Source organism: Erpetoichthys calabaricus (assembly GCF_900747795.2).
Source record: "Erpetoichthys calabaricus chromosome 1 unlocalized genomic scaffold, fErpCal1.3 SUPER_1_unloc_27, whole genome shotgun sequence".
NCBI classification, from domain to species: domain Eukaryota; kingdom Metazoa; phylum Chordata; class Cladistia; order Polypteriformes; family Polypteridae; genus Erpetoichthys; species Erpetoichthys calabaricus.
Window position 1 is genome coordinate 420221 of NW_026261593.1, and position 19381 is coordinate 439601.

Genomic DNA, 19381 nt, shown 5'->3' on the forward strand with positions numbered 1-19381 from the left:
AAACTCATATTTCACCTAATGTTACATGAAAGTGATGAGTTACTGTCTGATTGCTATGGACTGTCTGACTTGACATCAGCTTTAACTAACAGGATGTTATAAAAATCAAATGTCTTTAGATCTGAATGATGCAGTTTTAATGGAATTGATTCCTGTTTTTTTCCACAGAGAGATAAAATTCTGCCATTTACTGTAACATTTAAATGGATGTGAAAGAGGAGACGTGTGAGGCTGACCTGAATATCATGGAGGAGAGGACCATAAATGTTAAGGAGGAGGACTGTGAGTGGGAGAGTGTCCACCCCAAACAGGAGAGTCTGGACATCAAGGAAGAGGACAGTGAACTGAGATCAGTGAATATTAAAGAGGAGTGTGTCAGCACCAAGATTCACAACTGTATGTGTACTGAGAGTGACAAGAAAGATGACCTTCATTATGGAGATCAAGATGGAGCAGTGAGCGGGTTAGTCTCTTCTCATAGCAGACACTCTTCATCTCCGGAGTCTTCTATCAATGTAAAATATGAATCATTACAGTCTGACACAAAGACGACTGAAGGAATTTCATCCCCTAGGACCGAGGAAGGTCAGACATCACCTAAGACGTCATCTGAAACAAGTAAGTGAAAAATAACAATCGGTGCACGTTTTACGGTCAGGGTTATGTGCCTGAAATTGCTGACTTGTGCGTTTTTTAAAGAAACTTAGACAAACATTCAAACTATATTAAACACAGCAATTTCACTACGTTTTACAGGGTTTAGGAGTCTGCACTTCTTCCATTATTGTTTGTGACATTATTAAAACACTCTAAGCCTGTCTTAGGTAAAAAAAAAAAAAAAAAAAAAGTTTGTGAACCCTTTGGAATTTCTTTCATTTCTGCAATAATTCCTCCTAATTCTGTGGTCTGATCTTCAATTAAGTCCCCCAAAACAGACAGACACAGTCGTCTTAAACTAATAACAAACAATGAGACCCTTGTCATTCCTGAATACATTGTTTAAACATGGGAACAGTCCAGTTTGTGACCCCCTGTCTTTAGAAACTTTCTGATCCCCCTTTAGCTTCAATGACCTTCACCAAACATTTCCCGCAGCTGCTACTCAGGGTTCAATTTCTTGTCTATTCATCGTTTCGAAAGTTTTCAATTCCTTGATGTCTCAGGGATTCCTTCAATGATCAGCTGACTTCAGGTAAAGCCAATGAATCCTAAGCTGTTCTGATTGGCTGGTTTGGAACACCAGCTTTCTTCTGTTTAAGCCTTTCTCTTGTTGACTTCTTCTTTTGTTTCAGCTGATTGTCTTTTTCATTCCCTAACTTCTCTCAAGCTTTCACTACCATGACATCTCCTATCAGATTTCTTTGTAACAATTTTTAATTCAGTGCTACATTGATGATGGCATCCTGTCCTGGTCCTGCAGAAGTAAAAAAAGCCCTAAACTGTGATTCTACCATGAGGTGATAGCAATGGTGTCCAGTGATCTTTTACCTTCAGACCACTGTGATCTGGGGACACACACATGGTGACATGGGGATTCAGGCCTTCAAAAGACCCACACATCAGACCAGGGGTGACGTTTATAAAACTTTGCATGGAATTGAGCATGAATATATGTGCACACAAAACAAAAAAAAAATGTGTATGTCCAGAAAAATATTTATAAGATTTATAAACCGGATGTATGCACATTACTACAAAATGTACTTTTTGTAAATCATAGTCACTTTTTAAATATGTATATGTGATCACTCCTTTAAGTGCCACCCTGAAAACATTCACATATGGAGTCTGCTAATATGTCCCCTCTGTATGCAATCATGATGCTGCAGAACTTAATGGGCTGGTAGATCAGCCTCTTCCTCCTCAACCTTTAAGACCCCATCACCTGCATTCAAGAATATCTGGCTTTGCTCTTCATCTGAGAGTGAAAGATCACACATGTAGTTACAGTGTCTCTCCTCTCTGCTCTGGGGTTCAGGAAAGGTGTAAGGCAAAACTGTCTGTGCAGGAAGCCACTGTCACCTGGCACATGTAATGACATGATTGCTGTTATAATGAATAGGTCAGGTCATATGAAACACTGAGAGTACAGCAGGTTACTACACCGATGCATACTTCACCATGTAAAGCAACATCACATCTGTCAAAGCTACTTTGTTTCAAAATAAATGAATCGTGGTTTGAGTGAGGCCATGGAGACGTGACATTTGTCAGCCACATCTTTGATGACCTGTGTATTAATGGAATGTCACTGCTTACGGTTAACAAAAGCAGCTTTGATATTGCTAGGTGCCCTTTTTGCAATATGAATGCAGTAAAGTGTTCCAGTTGTGTTAGGAGAGCTGGACATGGCTGCAGATTGACTTTTTGTGTTGGCAAAAATGTCATTTGTTATGTGTGTACACCCACCCTGTTCGAAAACGAGATGTAGTGCATCAGCAGTCAGTTAATGGCTTTCAGCACAGCAGGCGTAATGGAGTGAAGCTTGGCTGAGATACTGTTGAGCTGTCAACTAGTTCCCTGAGAAGTGACATCAACTAGCAGATATAAAGTGATAACAAAGTAGAATTTTTTCAGTGCAAATATATATTATTTGCTCTCTTATTGGGAACTAAAATGCAGTTTGTACATCATAGCTATAATTTTTGAGGTGTCATGTTTGTCACATCAACGCACATTATAACAACAGCTTGGTGAATTGAATTATTCTTGTGAGTCGTCATTTAGCTAGTTTGGCTGCCTTTTCCTTTTTGATTGAGGGTGTCATCATTTCCCAGTTTCTGTAAAATGTTGTGTATGTAAGGGTCAGAGTTACTGTAAATACGATTGTTCCCCTGTTAAGTTTCTGTAGTAAATCATGAGGTTTGTATGGGAGGATGCATACACACGTTTCAAGTCCAATTTTATGTGTATGCAAGCTTTATAAATGAGGCCTTAGGACCTTCACTAGGCAATCTTTAGATAGGTCTCAACCCAGGCTGCCTGACCCCAAACTCAACAGGAGGCTTCAGCATGCACAGGCCTAAAATGTATTGTTGGCTTAAATAGTTATAATAAAGCACTCATCAAATGTCAGTAAACAACTGAAGGACCACCTCTCTGATATCAAATATAAACCTCTCTGATATAAAATATGAAAAATATTGAAAGCACTAAATAAGCTAAGATGTTCTTTTAAATACCTGTATTTGCTCTCCCAGCTTTACTTTTATTGCCCTTTGTTATAACTTCCCAGCTTTTTTTCTCTTCTCGCTTTATTATCTCCTCTTGACAATCTTTAAGAGTTATCTTGATGTGATGTTGGGACAGCTTAAGTGTTAGCTAAACTAACAAGCTTGATGGACTGATGAATGGTCTCCTGTTGTCTGTTACATTTCGTTTGTTCTTGCTCTGTATGTTCAAGAGCAGGGATCTCATGTGTAAACGGTGCATACGCACAGAAATGTTGCCTACGAACGTTTACACGCTCAAATCGCGATGTATAAAACCTAAACTTGCCATAAAGCCATGCACATTTCCACGGTAACTCATACCTTGGCATACGCAATTTCTCCGCTCGGTTTTGCAGACTGGCTGCACCCAGCGTCAAAGCAGTGCTACTGTTCCTGTGTGGTTACCCTTTCTTAGATCCACATCCACGGCGGCGGCTTTATCAAATACACTGAAATTAACCGCATATCGTTCATAAATTTAATGTATCTGATTGTAATTAACCTGTAACAATATAATGGTCCACAGAATGGTCAAACTACTGTTCCTGTGTGCTCATCCTTTCTTTCTTAGCTCCACATTCCTGACGCGGCTTTATAAATCCACTGAAATTAACTGCATATTGTTTATTAGTGTAATGCATCTGATTGTAATTAACCTGCAGCAATATAATGGTCCAGGGAATAGCCATAGTATTCCAAATACCAGAACTGCTTTAGCGTTGTTACGCTCACTGCATCTTGTTCTTCTTTTTGCTGCTCCCGTTAAGGGTTGCCACTGCGGATCATCTTTTTCCATATTACTCTCACTGCACCACTCGGAGTATTTATATCACTGTATCTGAGTGTGAATCACAGCAGCAGCTGATCGGAAAGAGAATTATCGGTATACAGTTTCAAGTACACACTACCTCAACCACGGCAAAAAGCGTCAAAGCCTTTCCTGTAAGGACCTCGCGTTTCAGAAACAGTTTCATCCCAAGAACTATAAACGCACTCAATCAGTCCATCAAGTGCTCCTTGTAGAACTGTTTGTACTTATAAGTACAATCAGCTCACTGTAAACTTACACTACAGTTATAATATTGCACAACCTGCGCTACTTTATAAAGCGCGCATGATGACAATATCATTTTTAAGATGAAATGCAGCAAAATATGTTGCTTATAGTATACAGATAAAACTTTAACTTCATTTAAATAATCTGTATTGTTAATAATTAAACATGTGAGGACACGGTGCCACAGCGTATAGCTAGTTCAAGGATAGCTCCTGCCTTGCGCTGTATTCTTGCTGGTGCTGACGTGACACTGGAAGGATAGACGAACAGAATAATTAAACATGTACTATGAAGATATTTCAATGTTCCTTAAAAGTTTTGAAGAATCGGCGTTCTAAGCTTACAGATGGCTTCACGTCTATTTCAGAGCTGATTGTGTGGTGATTGGGTATTTGGAGAAAGAAAAGTAAGGACAGGAATTGGAGGTTAGTATGTTTGAAAGAGACAGTACTTCTGTAATAAATTATTTCATCGAAGGTCGCACATGGCGCAGCAAGCCTCTTGCGTGAGATATGAACAATCACTGCACCACCGTGTTCCCATGTTTAATAACATGCTTTCATTCCTATTATCATGAAAATGATATCACGTATACATCTCAGTATTTTAATTATTCAGAGAACTGTAATATCACGAATGTAATGGATTCTGTGTCCTGTTGGAGAAAGAGAAAGAACGGAAGCACGTAGTGATTCACACACACAGAGCACATAGAAGATCAAACACAGAACAAAGCATTTAATGTGCTACTTGAGAAACTAGTAAAATAAATGATTTTAAGATGAAGTTTATGATGTTCTACTTTAATGGCAAAATAAACTACGTGATTAAAGTGGAAATTCGAGATTAAAGTTGACATTTCGTGCTTTTTTCCCACTGTGTGCCTATGTTTTTTGTTTGTACCCTAATAAGCTTTCATATGACACTCAGACAGTGGGCTACGACTCGCCTTTTCACGGCGACTTTGATATGTGATTTCTTTTTTATTTCGGGCACTGTGCGACTTTGTGAATTTGATCTTTCGAGTTTTTCCGACACTCTATCACTCGATCAGCTTCCTTTTGTTGATTATACCACTGTTTAAACCAACAAATAGTACGTTTTTCCTTTGCCTCCACTTGGTATTCGCTGCAATTCTTATATTTTCCCCTGTGCTTTTCCCATTGTCTTTTCACAGAAGGCTATTTATATTGATTTGCATATTCAAAGAGGCATAATTCTGGGAGGAGTTGGGGCGGGACAGAAGGCGCGTGCATGTGCGTTACTTTTCACACTGATCGGGATTTATGTAGTGGAAGAACGTGAAAGTTTGCGTGCGCACAGATTCCTGCATCTGGATTTTTTCTGTGCGTACGCACAATCCCGCTTTTGTGCTTACGCCATGTTATAGTGTGAGTTCTACGCACGGCGTTATACATGAGGCCCCAGATTTTTATCGAGAAGAGACGGGTTTGCAAAAACCCATATTACTTTCCTTTTATTTGTCTGAGTGCCTCAAAGCCACACCTCCAGTCTCCTCTCATTGGTTGAACACCTGACTTGACTGGACTGTAAAGATTTAAATGACAAGTTCAGCATTGACAGTCCAGTTGTTTGTGTGTTGTGAGTTCAGGTTGATTGTGTTTGTCTGTGCTTGTAGTGCAGTTGAAGATCAGACCACATTCTCAGGAGAAATTCAGGCAAAAATTCAGGAGATTCCAAAGGGTTCACAAACATTTTCTTAGAATTTAAACTGCTTTACAGATTTATCGATTTTATGCAATACATTCTCGGAGCTGCTTAATCCAACCGAGTGTCCATCTCTGTGCATCTTTAGCTAACAGTCATGTGTCTGGCCTGTTTGTGTTGTAATGTGTACAAGAACACGGAGACACAGTTGGCAACCAGTTATGGGTAAATTTTGCACAAACATTAAGATCTTCTTTACACAGAAAATTGAATAAGCTGCCAAGAAGTGTGGTAGACAGTAGGAGGTTAGGAGCTTTCAAAACTCGACTTTATTTTATTTTAGAAGAATTAAATGGATAGGACTGGTGAGCTGTGCTGGGCTGAATGGCCTGTTATCATCCTGATTGTTCTAATAGAGCTGCAGTCACCTGAGAGAAAATTAAAGACTTGTTGTTGCCTTAGCTCTTCACTTTATGTATTGCTTCATCTCCCTTTCTCTTATAGCAGGCCTTTTTGTGCTTTACTTTAGTATTGTTTAAGTTTTAATTTCTCCAGCTTTGACTTGTCTATCATTTAATAGTAAATGTTCAGGTTGCTCAGCTAGTGCTGTATTTCAGCTGATGGAAAGAGAAAGACATTGAAAGGTGGAGTTTAGATTTTCATGGGACTTTTTTACATACGCACTTAAGAAGTCTTGGTGTGTTAGAATGTTAATGTTATTTATTGATTTGTCATGAGTATCAAGTTGTGTTTAGTAAAGATTTACTCCATAATAATCATGTGATTATTATGGCATGATATTGGTGATTGTGTTAAGGTTGGCTTGGGCATTTCTGGAGTATTTGAAATTGCAGAAGAAGTCCTGTGTTTGTGCTTTTTCAAACAGGTTGTTTTCCTTCTGATTTCTTTAAGAATGGTGTGCTTTCTTTCAGTTTGACTTTCAGTTCTCCCTTTGGCTTATAGTTTTGTTATCACCTGATTATTTTTTTCTCAGTTAGTATCTTTGCTGTTATATTATTTACGGTGTACATTATTATCAAAGTGGTAGAAAATGAATTGACCACGTTCAAGAACTCCGGAGTAAAGGCCACTGTAAGGAGCTCTGGACAGGAGCTTGTTGATGTTTGTCATGATGACAGCCCTAGTAGTCTTTAGAGGATAGCAATAGTAAGGGAAACTGTCAAGTTGAAGAATGAAGCCTTTCATGTAATTTTAGCAGGAACATCTCCTGATGTGAATGAAGTTAATCAAGAAGGTGACAAACACCTGCAATTTTTTAATAAAAACCCACAGAATGAATAATTTAAATAAGATTTCGTTTACATGTATGAATTCGTTTTAAATTTTAATACACAGTAAAACACAGCACATTTAATTTCATTTAACATAATGCACATCCATGAATATTCTAAAGGGCTGTATAAGTGAGACTGGTGTGTGATAAAGCTGACCAGTCCTGGTTTCACCTGCCACTCCTCATCCAGAGCAGACACTGATACAAGTAATGGCTCAGATCTCGGGTTTCTTCATCATATAATTTTCTCCTAGATTACTGGTGCTCCTGTGTGTCAGTGTATTAATACTGCACTTCATTCTTCTTTATTGCTTTAGTGATTTAAATGAGCTATTGTTGTATACATTTTTCATTTAGTAGTCGGCATGATGCTTATTTGAATAATGGCTGTGTTGTAAGAGTACTCCATGACACTATCCTGCAATTACTGTTTTGTAATCTAAAAAATGGTCTCATCAGAGCATCAACATACCTTTTGTGGTTTTTGGTGTGACACATGACTTGTTCAGATTGGAAGACACACCCTGGTTCTTTGCATTCAAGACCAATAAAGAAAGCCCAGAGGAGTTTGAGGCTGGCATGGCGGCTGATAACTCTGGAGCAGTTTCTATTCTTAATCAACTGAAGGCCTTTATATCGGAGCAAAATGGAGTTCTAAGTGTGACCTTGAATGCATCAGAAGAGAGGAGGTTATCTGACCTTCATAGTGATATTGTAGAAATTAGAAACGAAAAGCAGAAACTCCTGTCAGTTTTTATTCTGGTCTGTACTCAAGTGGAGCAGCATGACACAGAGAATACATTTCTTTTATGTTGAGACCCAATCTCTCCATAAGAAACTTTACAGACAATAAGATGGCTCAAGGAGAGGAAACATCAGAATTATTGGAGTTCCATATAATAAGAGTGGGAAAATGTTTGGCCTTATGAAGAAATAATGGCTTTTTTGGTTTTCAACCATTTCTAATTTCAGGCCGGGCACACAGACTACATACCAGACAAAGTGACATGTCTACGTCCAGTCTGACTGAGTTACTATGTTGAAAGATGCACACAAAAATTCAAATGAAACTTTTGAAGGATGGAAGGTCTACTTTTACTCCCAATTATTCAGTCAACACCACACCAACCCCACAAGACCTCATCTCTGGTGATCAAAAAGGCTCCACAAATTGATCTTTCTGCTTTCCTGATTTATCTGGCAAAGCTTCAGACTTCCTTCCCAGGGGTGCAGCGGCATTTCACTGACCCTCAACAGGCGCTCAGTGTCCTTGACTCCTTCATGTCACTGGTGTTTGGCCGCTTTGACTGTTTTATGTATGATATACCAGTACAGCTTAGACATTTTCCTGAATATTGATTCATAATGGCTACTTTTTCCTTTTTATCCATGTGTGTATTTTGTGTGTGTACATACACATGTGATTAGAGAGTCATTGCAGGTTGTGAGAGGTCAGGACCTTTCATGCTCCACATGCTCTCGACCCACAATTGTTTAATATTTGCTTGCATGGTATATTTATCTTCAGATGTGTTTTTTCTTATTTTCACCACATTGATTCTTCTATTGTGAATGTTGAGGTCAGGATGGGATTGTTTACTGAGCTCTCTCCATGTTTGCCCATTCATAATCGTAACCTGTTGATTTTTTTTCCTGTGTTTTTATTTGAGAGACCTCAGTTTAGTTTTTTGCATATGCGGTTTAGTGGTGGGGTTCTGGAGCTACAGTCTACATTATACATGACTACTGGTGGGGCTACTGGGTTAACTCATTTGGCACCTTGTAACATATTTCATTTACACTTCTCCTTTATTGCTGTTCGTTGTTTTCCTCTCTCCTGTCAAATCTCAGTGTCTTCTCTTCTGCTTGCAAGCATTCAAGTGTTGCTGATTTATTATCTTTGAGCTTGGCTGATACAGCCTGTTTTCAAGATTCGTTTCTTTTGGTTAAAGACATTCATCGAGCCACCTCCACGTGTTAGTGTGTGGCAGTGTCCTTCTCAGCCGTCCTTCTGAGCCACTAGTAACATAACATGGGCTCTGTTTAAGATCCACCTTGTGTTTGACTGGCTATTAAAGAGCATATTCAAGGCCAGACCATTGCTAATGCCTCCAAATATTCTCACTCGGCATACAGTAATATCGACAATCTTGAGAAGCATCTGAATAAGCTTTTAAATACACCCGTGTTTTTCTGATCCAGTCCACAAGCTCAAAATGACGCTAATCAGAGAGAAGGTAAATGACCATCTTGTGCAGAGTTGAGAATTCATTTCATGTGCACTCGTTGCTATCTCTCTGGTGCTAAACTGAGCGAGTTGTGAGCTCTTAGACTGCACAGATGAGATTTGTTAGCCTCCACGTCCAAGGTCAAGCAAAAATATAGTGATAGCACAGATATATAGATAATATCACTAACTAGAGCTTGGAAATTAATAAGGTTTGTTTTATTTTTGTAAACTTTCCCCTCTGCTGAACTCCCGTCTTTGGAGTGATTGTGTTTTGTAATTTAATTTACCAAAACTCTGAACTCTGTTCAGTGACCTGCATGTCTTATTCATTTAAATTTTACTCTGTTCTCATTGTATATTAAAATGTTTTTGCTTTACTATCCTCTTCCTCTTTTTAAAATAAAATAAAATATTATGGAGTTGGGTGGCTTTGGACTAATTGTTTACAAATATTAAGACACATTCTGTTTCATAAAAGTTAATTTCATATTTGACATGACACTCTCCAATGTAATGATGGGTGATGATTATTACTTTCTACCTGCAATAATTAACAATATACAGTGGAACCTTGGTTCATGAACGTCTCGGTACATGTACAAATCGGTTTACGACCAAAAAGTTCACCAAACTTTTGCCTCGGTTCACAACCACACACTCGGTATATGAACAAGCCAGTTTCCCTTTCGGTTTGTACATGTTCAGTCTCTCCCTGTGCAGCGAGCAAGAGAGAGAGCGCGACACACACACACACACACACACACACACACACACAGGCAGCGTGAGAGAGAGAGCTGGACACATAAGATAGGAAGGCAGTTAAAGAATGCACTGGGCTTGATTTTGTTTTCACTTCTGTTTCCAGCGATCGGTTCGTAGCGTGCATTGTTGCAATGTTACTTTTCTTGGTGGTTTATTAAATTACAGATTTTTTCTAATGTTAATTTTTTCCCTGTGCTTAAAACTCATTAAAAAAAGTGTTTTTAGCCAGCGGTTCGTAGCGCTATAGCGCAAACTATTGCAGTGTTAGTTTCCTCTGTTGTTCAAGGTTTTCTCAGTGTTTTTCAATGTTTTTACATTTAGTTTACTGTTACGCTGTGCATTCTATGGTTTAATTAACTATATTTGTGCTTAAAATCTTAAACATATATATATATATTTACATACAGTTCGTACAGTCTGAAACGGATTAATTGTATTTACATACAATCCTATGGGGGAAATTGCTTCGGTTCACGACCAAATCGGTTTACGACCAGAGTTTTGGAACGAATTATGGCCGTGAACCAAGGTTCCACTGTATAATGTTATAATACTTCAAGAATATGATGACAAAATGATGATGCCATTCTGTAATGTAGTTAAAAAAATCAACAATAGTCTTGTTGATTGTGCCTATCACAATTGTGATCTATTTATTTTACTATTTTAACTTCTTGGCTCCTGTAATTGTGCTCATGTGATGAGTAGTTGAAATACAAATGAAAAAAATGAACAAGTTGAGTCTCTAATCACTTGCAACTTAAGTCAATGATTGGTTATGCTTATCAAAGTTTTTTAATAAATTACACCAATATTTATTTAGTGTTGTAAGATAATGTCAGTATGAAAGCGGTGGGTTTAAAACTAAAATGTATTATCTTTTAAACTTTATACAGGAATCAAACTTCACTGCTGTTCTGAATGTGGCAAACAGTTTTCAAAGAGAAGCCATCTTCAGACCCACCAAAGAATCCACACAGGAGAGAAGCCATATTGCTGTTCTGAATGTGGTAAAAACTTTTCACGGAGAAGTAGTCTTCAGAACCACCAAAGAACTCACACAGGGGAGAAGCCATATGACTGTTCTGAATGTGGTAAACAGTTTTCAGATAGAAGCAGCTTTCAACGCCACAAAATAATTCACACAGAGGAGAAGCGATATTGCTGTTCTGAATGTGGTAAACAGTTTTCAAAGAGAAGCTATCTTCAGGTCCACCAAAGAATTCACACAGGACAGAAGCCATATTGCTGTTCTGAATGTGGCAAACAGTTTTCAAAGAGAAACTATCTTCAGGTCCACCAAAGAATCCACACAGGGAAGAAGCCATATTGCTGTTCTGAATGTGGTAAAAAGTTTTCAGAAAGTGGAAATCTTCAGCGCCACAAAATAATTCACACAGGAGAGAAGCCGTATTGCTGTTCTGAATGTGGTAAAAACTTTTCACGGAGTAGCAGTCTTCAGAGCCACCAAAGAACTCACACAGGGGAGAAGCCATATGACTGTTCTGAATGTGGTAAACAGTTTTCAGATAGAAGCGGCTTTCAACGCCACAAAATAATTCACAGAGAGGAGAAGCCATATTTCTGTTCTGAATGTGGTAAACAGTTTTCAAAGAGAAGCTATCTTCAGGTCCACCAAAGAGTTCACGCAGGAGAGAAGCCATATTGCTGTTCTGAATGTGGCAAACAGTTTTCAACGAGAAGCTATCTTCAGGTCCACCAAAGAATCCACACAGGGGAGAAGCCATATTGCTGTTCTGAATGTGGTAAAAACTTTTCACGGAGAAGCAGTCTTCTGAGCCACCAAAGAACTCACACAGGGGAGAAGCCATATGACTGTTCTGAATGTGGTAAACAGTTTTCAGATAGAAGCAATCTTAAGAGGCATCAATGCAAGAAATCCTGGAAAACAGAAGTATTAGCTCCTAGTGACTACTCAGTCCTAAGAATGGAGAAGCAAGAAAGAAATAAAATACCATTAAATGCAGTCTGAGATATGACAAATGAAATGTGGACCGAAAAATAAAAATGGAAGGAGTGCCTGTTGTTCTAGGATGAATAGGACTGATAAAGAAAAACGTTCAGGCCCGTCTTAACAAATTACAATAACTCCTTATGACCTGCAAAAAGAATCATTGTTAGGAACAATGCAGGTTCTAAACTGAGTCCTTGTGGGAAACTTATGAGAGTGAGAAGTTAAGCAGTTCAATGAGATTGTCCTGACTAAAGAGTGAAGTTCATTCCTGTTTTGATAGTAAGCACACCAAGAACATTTGGAGGAATTAAACCTGAGAGAAGCTGAATTGCTGTTCTGAATGTGGTAAACAATTCTGGCACAGAAATCCTCTTCTGATGCACATTAAAATTCACACAGGAGAGAAGCCATATGGGTGTTCTGAATGTGGCAAACAGTTTTCATGGAGAAACAACCTTTTGGATACAACATCTACGTTTATTTATATAGCACATTTTCATATAAACAATATACCTCAAACTGCTTTATAAGATGAAATAAGAAGGAAGTTAATATAAAACAAACAAAATTAGGCAATAATATACAGTATAACAAAGAAAAAGGTAATGTTGAATGGCCAAGTGGACAGAATAAAAGCAAAAAAAAAAAAAAAAAACTCCAGTTAGGCCGAAGAGAAGAAAATCTGCAGGGGATCCAAGGCCAAAACACTGCCTGGCCGCCACTGGGCATTCTAGCTAACATTGTACCTAAATCAGTCCTCGTGGTTTACATGCTTCACATGAAGATTTTGATGATGATGATGGCCATGTGGACACCTGGGACATCCGCCATTCGATCCATAAACATGAGGCAGTGTGGTATGTTGATCAGGAGGTGGTGGAGCACATCATCACCACAGAAGAAGTGGAGAAGACAGCAGAGAATAGTACAGATTAGTATGGAACTGCACATCCCAGAGGAAAATGATAATCCAGTGTCCATATAGACTGATAGGGATACAACTGAAATGTAGCTATGAAAAAGCCATTTTAAAATAATGTGTTTTTATCATTATGTTTAATGTTCTGCAGTATTAGCCTGGTGAATTTCTCTTGGTAAAGTATTTTAAATTTTAGGAGTGTAAGAGCAAAAGGCCACCTCACCAGTTCTTTTCAGATTGGATCTTGAAATTATAAGCAGACCTTCATTTGAAGATCTGAGGTTCTGACTGGGAGTGTAAGGGGACAGACATTTTAAAAATTAGGACTGGGTGAGATTATTTACGGCTGTGTAAACCATTACAGTCGATGTCCTACTTACAAACAGGTTCCATTCCAGCAGTCTGTTTGTAAGTCCATTTTCTTCATAGATCCAGCACATATTGGCATCTGTTGGTAAATGTTTTAGTTTCGGACAGCTCTTGATTTGGACATATAAACAATGTTTTTGGTAGTTTTTAATGCGCTTTGAGCAAATTGTATTGTACGTGTAGTCAATCCTACTAGAAATAAATGCATGAATTAATTTCTCAGAATCCTCCTTATTTAGAAAACGCCTTAATATCCAAACATTTTTAAGATGGAAGAAACATGACTTAGACAAGTTTGAGATGTGCGCTTTAAATGACATACTGGAGTCAAAAATAACGCCAAGATTGTGGGCTGATTCAGTTAAATGAATGGAGATTCCAACTGAGTTAAATGATGACAAGATATTGTTGTGATCAGCATCATTCCGTCCAATAATTAACATCTCTGTTTTATCTGCGTTTAATTCACCAATCCACTCATTTAATTCACTAACACAACTAATTAAAGACATCAGAGAACCTTCATTTGGTTTTGATGAAAGGTATAACTGGGTGTCATCTGCATAAGAGTGAAAATTAACATGATGTTTCCTAATGAGAGATCCCAGTGGAAACATTAAAAGTGAAAACAGTAAAGGTCTGAGTACTGAGCCCTGTGGGACACCATATCTCACTTCTGTGTATAATGATGGAGTCCTGTCAGCACATTTCTGTACGTGTTGGAATCGATTTGATGAATAAGAACTAAACCAAGTGAGCACACTGCCTGTGAGCCCAACATCATTTTCTAGCCTGTGCAGTGAAATAGAATGGTCGATGGTGTCAAAGAGTGTGCTTAAGTCTAACAGAATTCCAGTGGAGTTTCCTTCATCAGAGGATATCAGAATGTCATTTACAACGTGCATTAGTGCCGTTTCTGTACCCGCATTAAAACTCGCAAAGGGGAGAAGCCAAATGACTGCTGTAAATGTTATTCTGATTAACAGACAAATTGTGCTGAAAAGAAACAGAAAGGACCATCTCTCTCTCCCCACCAAAACCACATGAGGTCCCACTCACCGTCTGCTGGTCCATCAATGAACAGACCTTCTGCCTCTGATAGAGAAATCCTCTCAACTGTTCCTCGAGCTTTAATAAGAGCCGATGACAAACACAGAAACAGAGAGGACGTCACTCACAGAGACACTTTCTGTACTCAGAGACTCACTGAAGCCAAATGAGCCTCCGGCATCGGCACATCCAGAATGACGTGAACTCTGTGGATCTTCACAAAAGTGACTACAGCTCTTCACAGCACTTCATCAGGTAGTTGTAGAGGCCATCTGTCAGCTCCTCATCTTCTACTGTATAGAGGTCATTACCTGGTGACCTTTAGGATCTTCATCATTTTTAAACCATTTGGATGACACCTTTGAGATACAACAGCCTGTTGGACAAGAAAGTACAAGAGTTTGGTGCTCTAAAGTCATCATAGCTCTCTGCTACTAGATGTTGTTATCTGAACTAAGTTACCAGCAAGTTACCATCTGCTCCATGGCTCTTTATGATGAACTCCAACAGTTTTTCATGTTGAGTTCTCCTGGAGGCCCTGCTGATCTCTGCAGCCCCTTGTTCTCGAGTCCGCTGCCCCCCTGCAGCCACACAGCCAGCGTGGACACACAAATAAAACATCAAACTGTCACATGAAGTGTTTGTCTTATGCTGGCTGTCGGGTGTTGGTCTGAACACTCCTGTTTCCTCAGAGAAGTGGACACATTGGAATGGAGTTCAAACTGTGAGGATTCCTCTGTGGTTCACTACACAAACTCCTGCTGGAGGAGATCTCAATAGTTTTTAGAATAAATCAAGAACTTCAGAGTATTACGAATACACCGATCTGGACACTGGCTGAAGTAATATGCAAGGCACAGAAAAGCTTTGTAGATACTTTTATTCTAATCATAAAATAACCAATCTAACACACTCCATGTGACAAGTGGTCCTTGACAAAGCCGATGACAATCCTTCATGTCACGTTCAACTTTAAGGTCTTTGCTCAAGTCGATCCGAGTATTAACTACGATGGTAGCCTAAGTTTTACATGAACACCTTGGGGTGGCTGTATCTGTGTATTCATCAAGGAGTTCACTGCTGCCATGTTCTTGTTGGTCCTGACTTTTAGACATTAAAATATTGATGTTATCCAGTAAAGGTTCACCTGTACGTACTGAAACACACACTGGTGTATTTAAAGTTACACTATTTGACCTCATTTGAACACTCAAGTATTTAAAATTACAAGTTGGTTTAAACTGACTGTGTCCCCTATTTAGATGTGAGGTGTCACCTTAGATTGTCCAAACATCCCAAAAGGAGCAGCTCCACAAGCAGGCTACCTGCACCAGCAGTCAGTAATGGTGCCCTCAGAACAAGTACCAGCGACTGTAAGGAATTCTGAAAAGGCACTGGTCATCTGGCACCCGCTAAACAGAGCAGAGGAGCTGGCACAGGAAATTATAAGAAAAAGAGTTTACATAAAAAAGGTAATAGTAAATGTTTACCAGCCATACAAGCAGCTCTTCACGTTCTAATGGCTGGCATGTCATCCTAAGATAAAGAGGATATCTACAGTGCCCTCCACTCTTATTGGCACCCCTTGTAAAAATAAGTGAGAAGGGTTAGAGAAAAATCACAGTTTACTGAAGAGCCGTCATCTTGAACTAAAACAATGAGAAACATCTGAGTTTTAATTCAAAGAAAAACAAAACCTTCATCAAGAAATCATCCATCCATCCATCCATCCATTTTCCAACCCGCTGAATCCGAACACAGGGTCACGGGGGTCTGCTGGAGCCAATCCCAGCCAACACAGGGCACAAGGCAGGAACCAATCCTGGGCAGGGTGCCAACCCACCGCAGGACACACACAAACACACCAAGCACACACTAGGGCCAGTTTAGAATCGCCAATCCACCTAACCTGCATGTCTTTGGACTGTGGGAGGAAACCGGAGCGCCCGGAGGAAACCCACGCAGACACGGGGAGAACATGCAAACTCCACGCAGGGAGGACCCGGGAAGCAAACCCAGGTCTCCCAACTGCGAGGCAGCAGCGCTACCCACTGCGCCACCGTGCCACCCATCAAGAAATCAATATTTTTTAAATATTTTTTCTAATCCTTCTTACTAATTTTTATAAGGGTGCCAATAATAATGGAGGGCACGTTAAAAGAATACCACAGTTAAAAGTATGACACTCATGAAGAAAAAAATATCAGCATCTTTAAAAGACTGAGAGCAGTAAAATCAAAGGGTCCCTCCTGGTCAGATAAAGAGCAGACTGAGAGAGGAGAAGAGATAAAATACTGAACTCCTACACAATCTAAACACAAATGTAAAGTTACATAAAGCCTACAGTTCATAATCAAATACCATCAACGTGTCTGTTCCACAGTCTACTGAACCAGCAGGGGTGTCCTAGGAAAAGAAGGAAAGAAAAATAAAAAGACACGTGAAAGTCAAACACTACAAGTGAATTACAAAATTTTAACAGATGGGTGTTTACCTGATTTTTCATTAACATCCAATTTCCAGAAGATATTCTTGTACCAAGCTGACTGAAAGGAAAAATCTAAATGTCACTTGTAATTAAATTGAAAGGCTGTGCACATCGTGACTGTCAGTCTGAGGCACATACAAGTTAGTGGCGCACTGCACATTGCAGGAAAGTCTTTAACAGTTTAGAAATGGCAGGCATCATCTGCACAAAACTAACATGAAATTCTATTAACATTGAAGGTACAAAAACATGACAGATTACTAGGGATTACAAATAAGATACATTACTCCAAGAGCTCAAACATAAACAACTAAACTGAAAAGATAAAAAAGGTAACCTGGTGCACCACTGCAGTCAATCTGAACTTCATCCAAAGCCTGCTTTACCACAGAAGGACTAATGAAGCGTTTCCAAGATTCTTGTAAAAGTTTATTTTGTCTTCCATGCACAGTCGAGAAGTTCTCAGGAAACTCGCCTTCTGGAATTTGAAGAGTTGCTGGTACAACTGATTGCCGGTCCATTTCAAGCACTGAATTTAAATCAGTTACTACAGCGAAAATAATTATTAATACAAACGTAAAGGTTCACGGTACAAACATAACAATACAACACGAAGTTATTAAAAAATATGCGGTAAACTGTGCAGATTTCAAACATTTTCATTTCGAAGCACACTTACTTCCACTGTCAAAAATACAAGCAATTAGTTTTGTCACTACTTCTTCTTCTTTTGTCTAATGTGGAGTTTTATCGCTTGCTACAACGGCAGGTTATTTAAGAGGAAACTCTACAAGGCGAAACATAATAAGTGACGGAGATTTTTGTGGAGAAGAATAAACGCATGGACTTCATTTACAAATAAAGGTAAGACCATAAATGGTTTTCAATTTTATAAAAAATGGGATCAGACTAAGAAAAAAAACAATCCCATATTTAAAAACTAAATTTTGACCTTAAATAAAATATTCTTTTGTTTTTCTTGTTAATCTTTTGTTGAACAGTCGATTAAAATTGATTAAAGCAACGGAATTAAAAGCTTTTAAAAACAACTAAATATTTCAATTTAGGTCAAAATTGAAATCCGTTTTTTTTCTACACCACTCTATACTGTCATTTGTATTAAATGAGTTTGAATTGTGGAATTACGACGGCGAAGTTAGAACTCATGGAGGGTGAGGATCAAATGCGCTCTCTCCTGTCGCTCTAAATGTAAATGCTGATAAGATATGAAACGTAACCAGTAGTCAATGTGCACGCTGGCTGCCAGTCGAATAGTGAATAAGCTGCTCTTTGGGGTTCATATATTTGTAAATCTGACAGACTCTAAAGGAGTCAGTGCCTCACCAGCCATGAACCTCACCACACGTCACTGATCAGGAGGACAATCACGAAATGTGAATGACCAGGAGCAGCGCTAAGTGTCCGGACTTATAAAACATTAAAAATTGGCTTTCGGAGAACACACCAAACACATCTATGATGCTCTCTGGCGACTGTCATCCCTAGGACTGCCCAGTCCTCTCTTTTTCTCAAGTTACTCAACGTGTTCATGTCACAAGTACATACCTCTCCGCTTGTTAAACGTTGTCTTCCACCTGACAGACCAGCACGACTCCGATTAACATTCAGTCCCTCATTTAAGAAATCACAGTCTGATTTGAACTGCACACGCGCACCAATATCATGCCGGTACGCCCCGAGCTGTAGTGCGCATGTGCACACATTTCCTGGCCGCAGACAGAGAAGTCCTTTGTATTGTGAGAGAGAAGCACTTCAATCAGACAGCAGCGTTGCACACGGGACAAAAATATTATTGAGTTATTCATTTAAGGCTCGCTGATATTTTGGTCAGTCCTTCATAAACTTATATGAATGTCTCCTAAACGTTCTTAGTTTATCAAACTAAACTATTAAGAGAGTGAGAGGTTGGAAGCACCACACAACGAACCGCCTGGATTGGGACCCGAGTGTAGCGGGTGACACCTCAGCACCACACTGGACACTGTGTGAGGTTTTATATGGTGACTGGAGAGCCAATCCTGCCACCAACCCCCAAGTTTTCCATGCCAGTTGGAGGACCTGCTTGCAGGGCTGGATGCAGATTAACGTCACACCCAAGATGAAGCCATTGTAGGTTAAGGGCCCTGCTCAAGGGTCCAGCAGAGTAGAGTCACTACTGGCATTTAAGGGATTCAAAGGGTTTATTAAAAAATGTTTATGCCGTTGTAAAATGAACCATCATGTAATGTCATGAAACAAATATATTCCATTGCGTATTATGAAACTTTTGAACATTAAAACATTTTAAAGAGAACAGGCCATTCCTACTAACAAAGCTCGCCAATCTTATCCACTTA

General features: G+C 39.1%; 4 protein-coding genes across 8 annotated transcripts in view; 3 read left to right on the top strand and 1 right to left on the bottom strand.

Annotated features, from left to right (window-relative positions):
* LOC114642082 (zinc finger protein 883-like) overlaps nt 1-12794 on the top strand; it is a 422053-nt gene extending 409259 nt beyond the window's left edge. For 2 of the 5 annotated variants that reach the window (XM_051921842.1, XM_051921840.1), the window contains exons 2-3: nt 169-618; nt 11120-12794. In XM_051921842.1, the coding sequence (XP_051777802.1) occupies nt 204-618; nt 11120-12216 (1512 nt within the window). In that variant the 5' untranslated portion in view covers nt 169-203 and the 3' untranslated portion in view covers nt 12217-12794. The remainder of the gene's footprint in view (nt 1-168; nt 619-11119) is intronic. The other 3 variants (XM_051921843.1, XM_051921844.1, XM_051921841.1) reach the window with 3 other exon arrangements.
* LOC114643402 (zinc finger protein OZF-like) overlaps nt 1-19381 on the top strand; it is a 719868-nt gene that overhangs the window by 290622 nt on the left and 409865 nt on the right. The window lies entirely within an intron of this gene.
* LOC114642086 (zinc finger protein 664-like) overlaps nt 1-19381 on the bottom strand; it is a 396955-nt gene that overhangs the window by 215419 nt on the left and 162155 nt on the right. The window lies entirely within an intron of this gene.
* The window catches only part of LOC114642003 (zinc finger protein OZF), a 1360360-nt gene that overhangs the window by 8803 nt on the left and 1332176 nt on the right, over nt 1-19381 (top strand). The gene's annotated exons all lie outside the window — the stretch shown is intronic.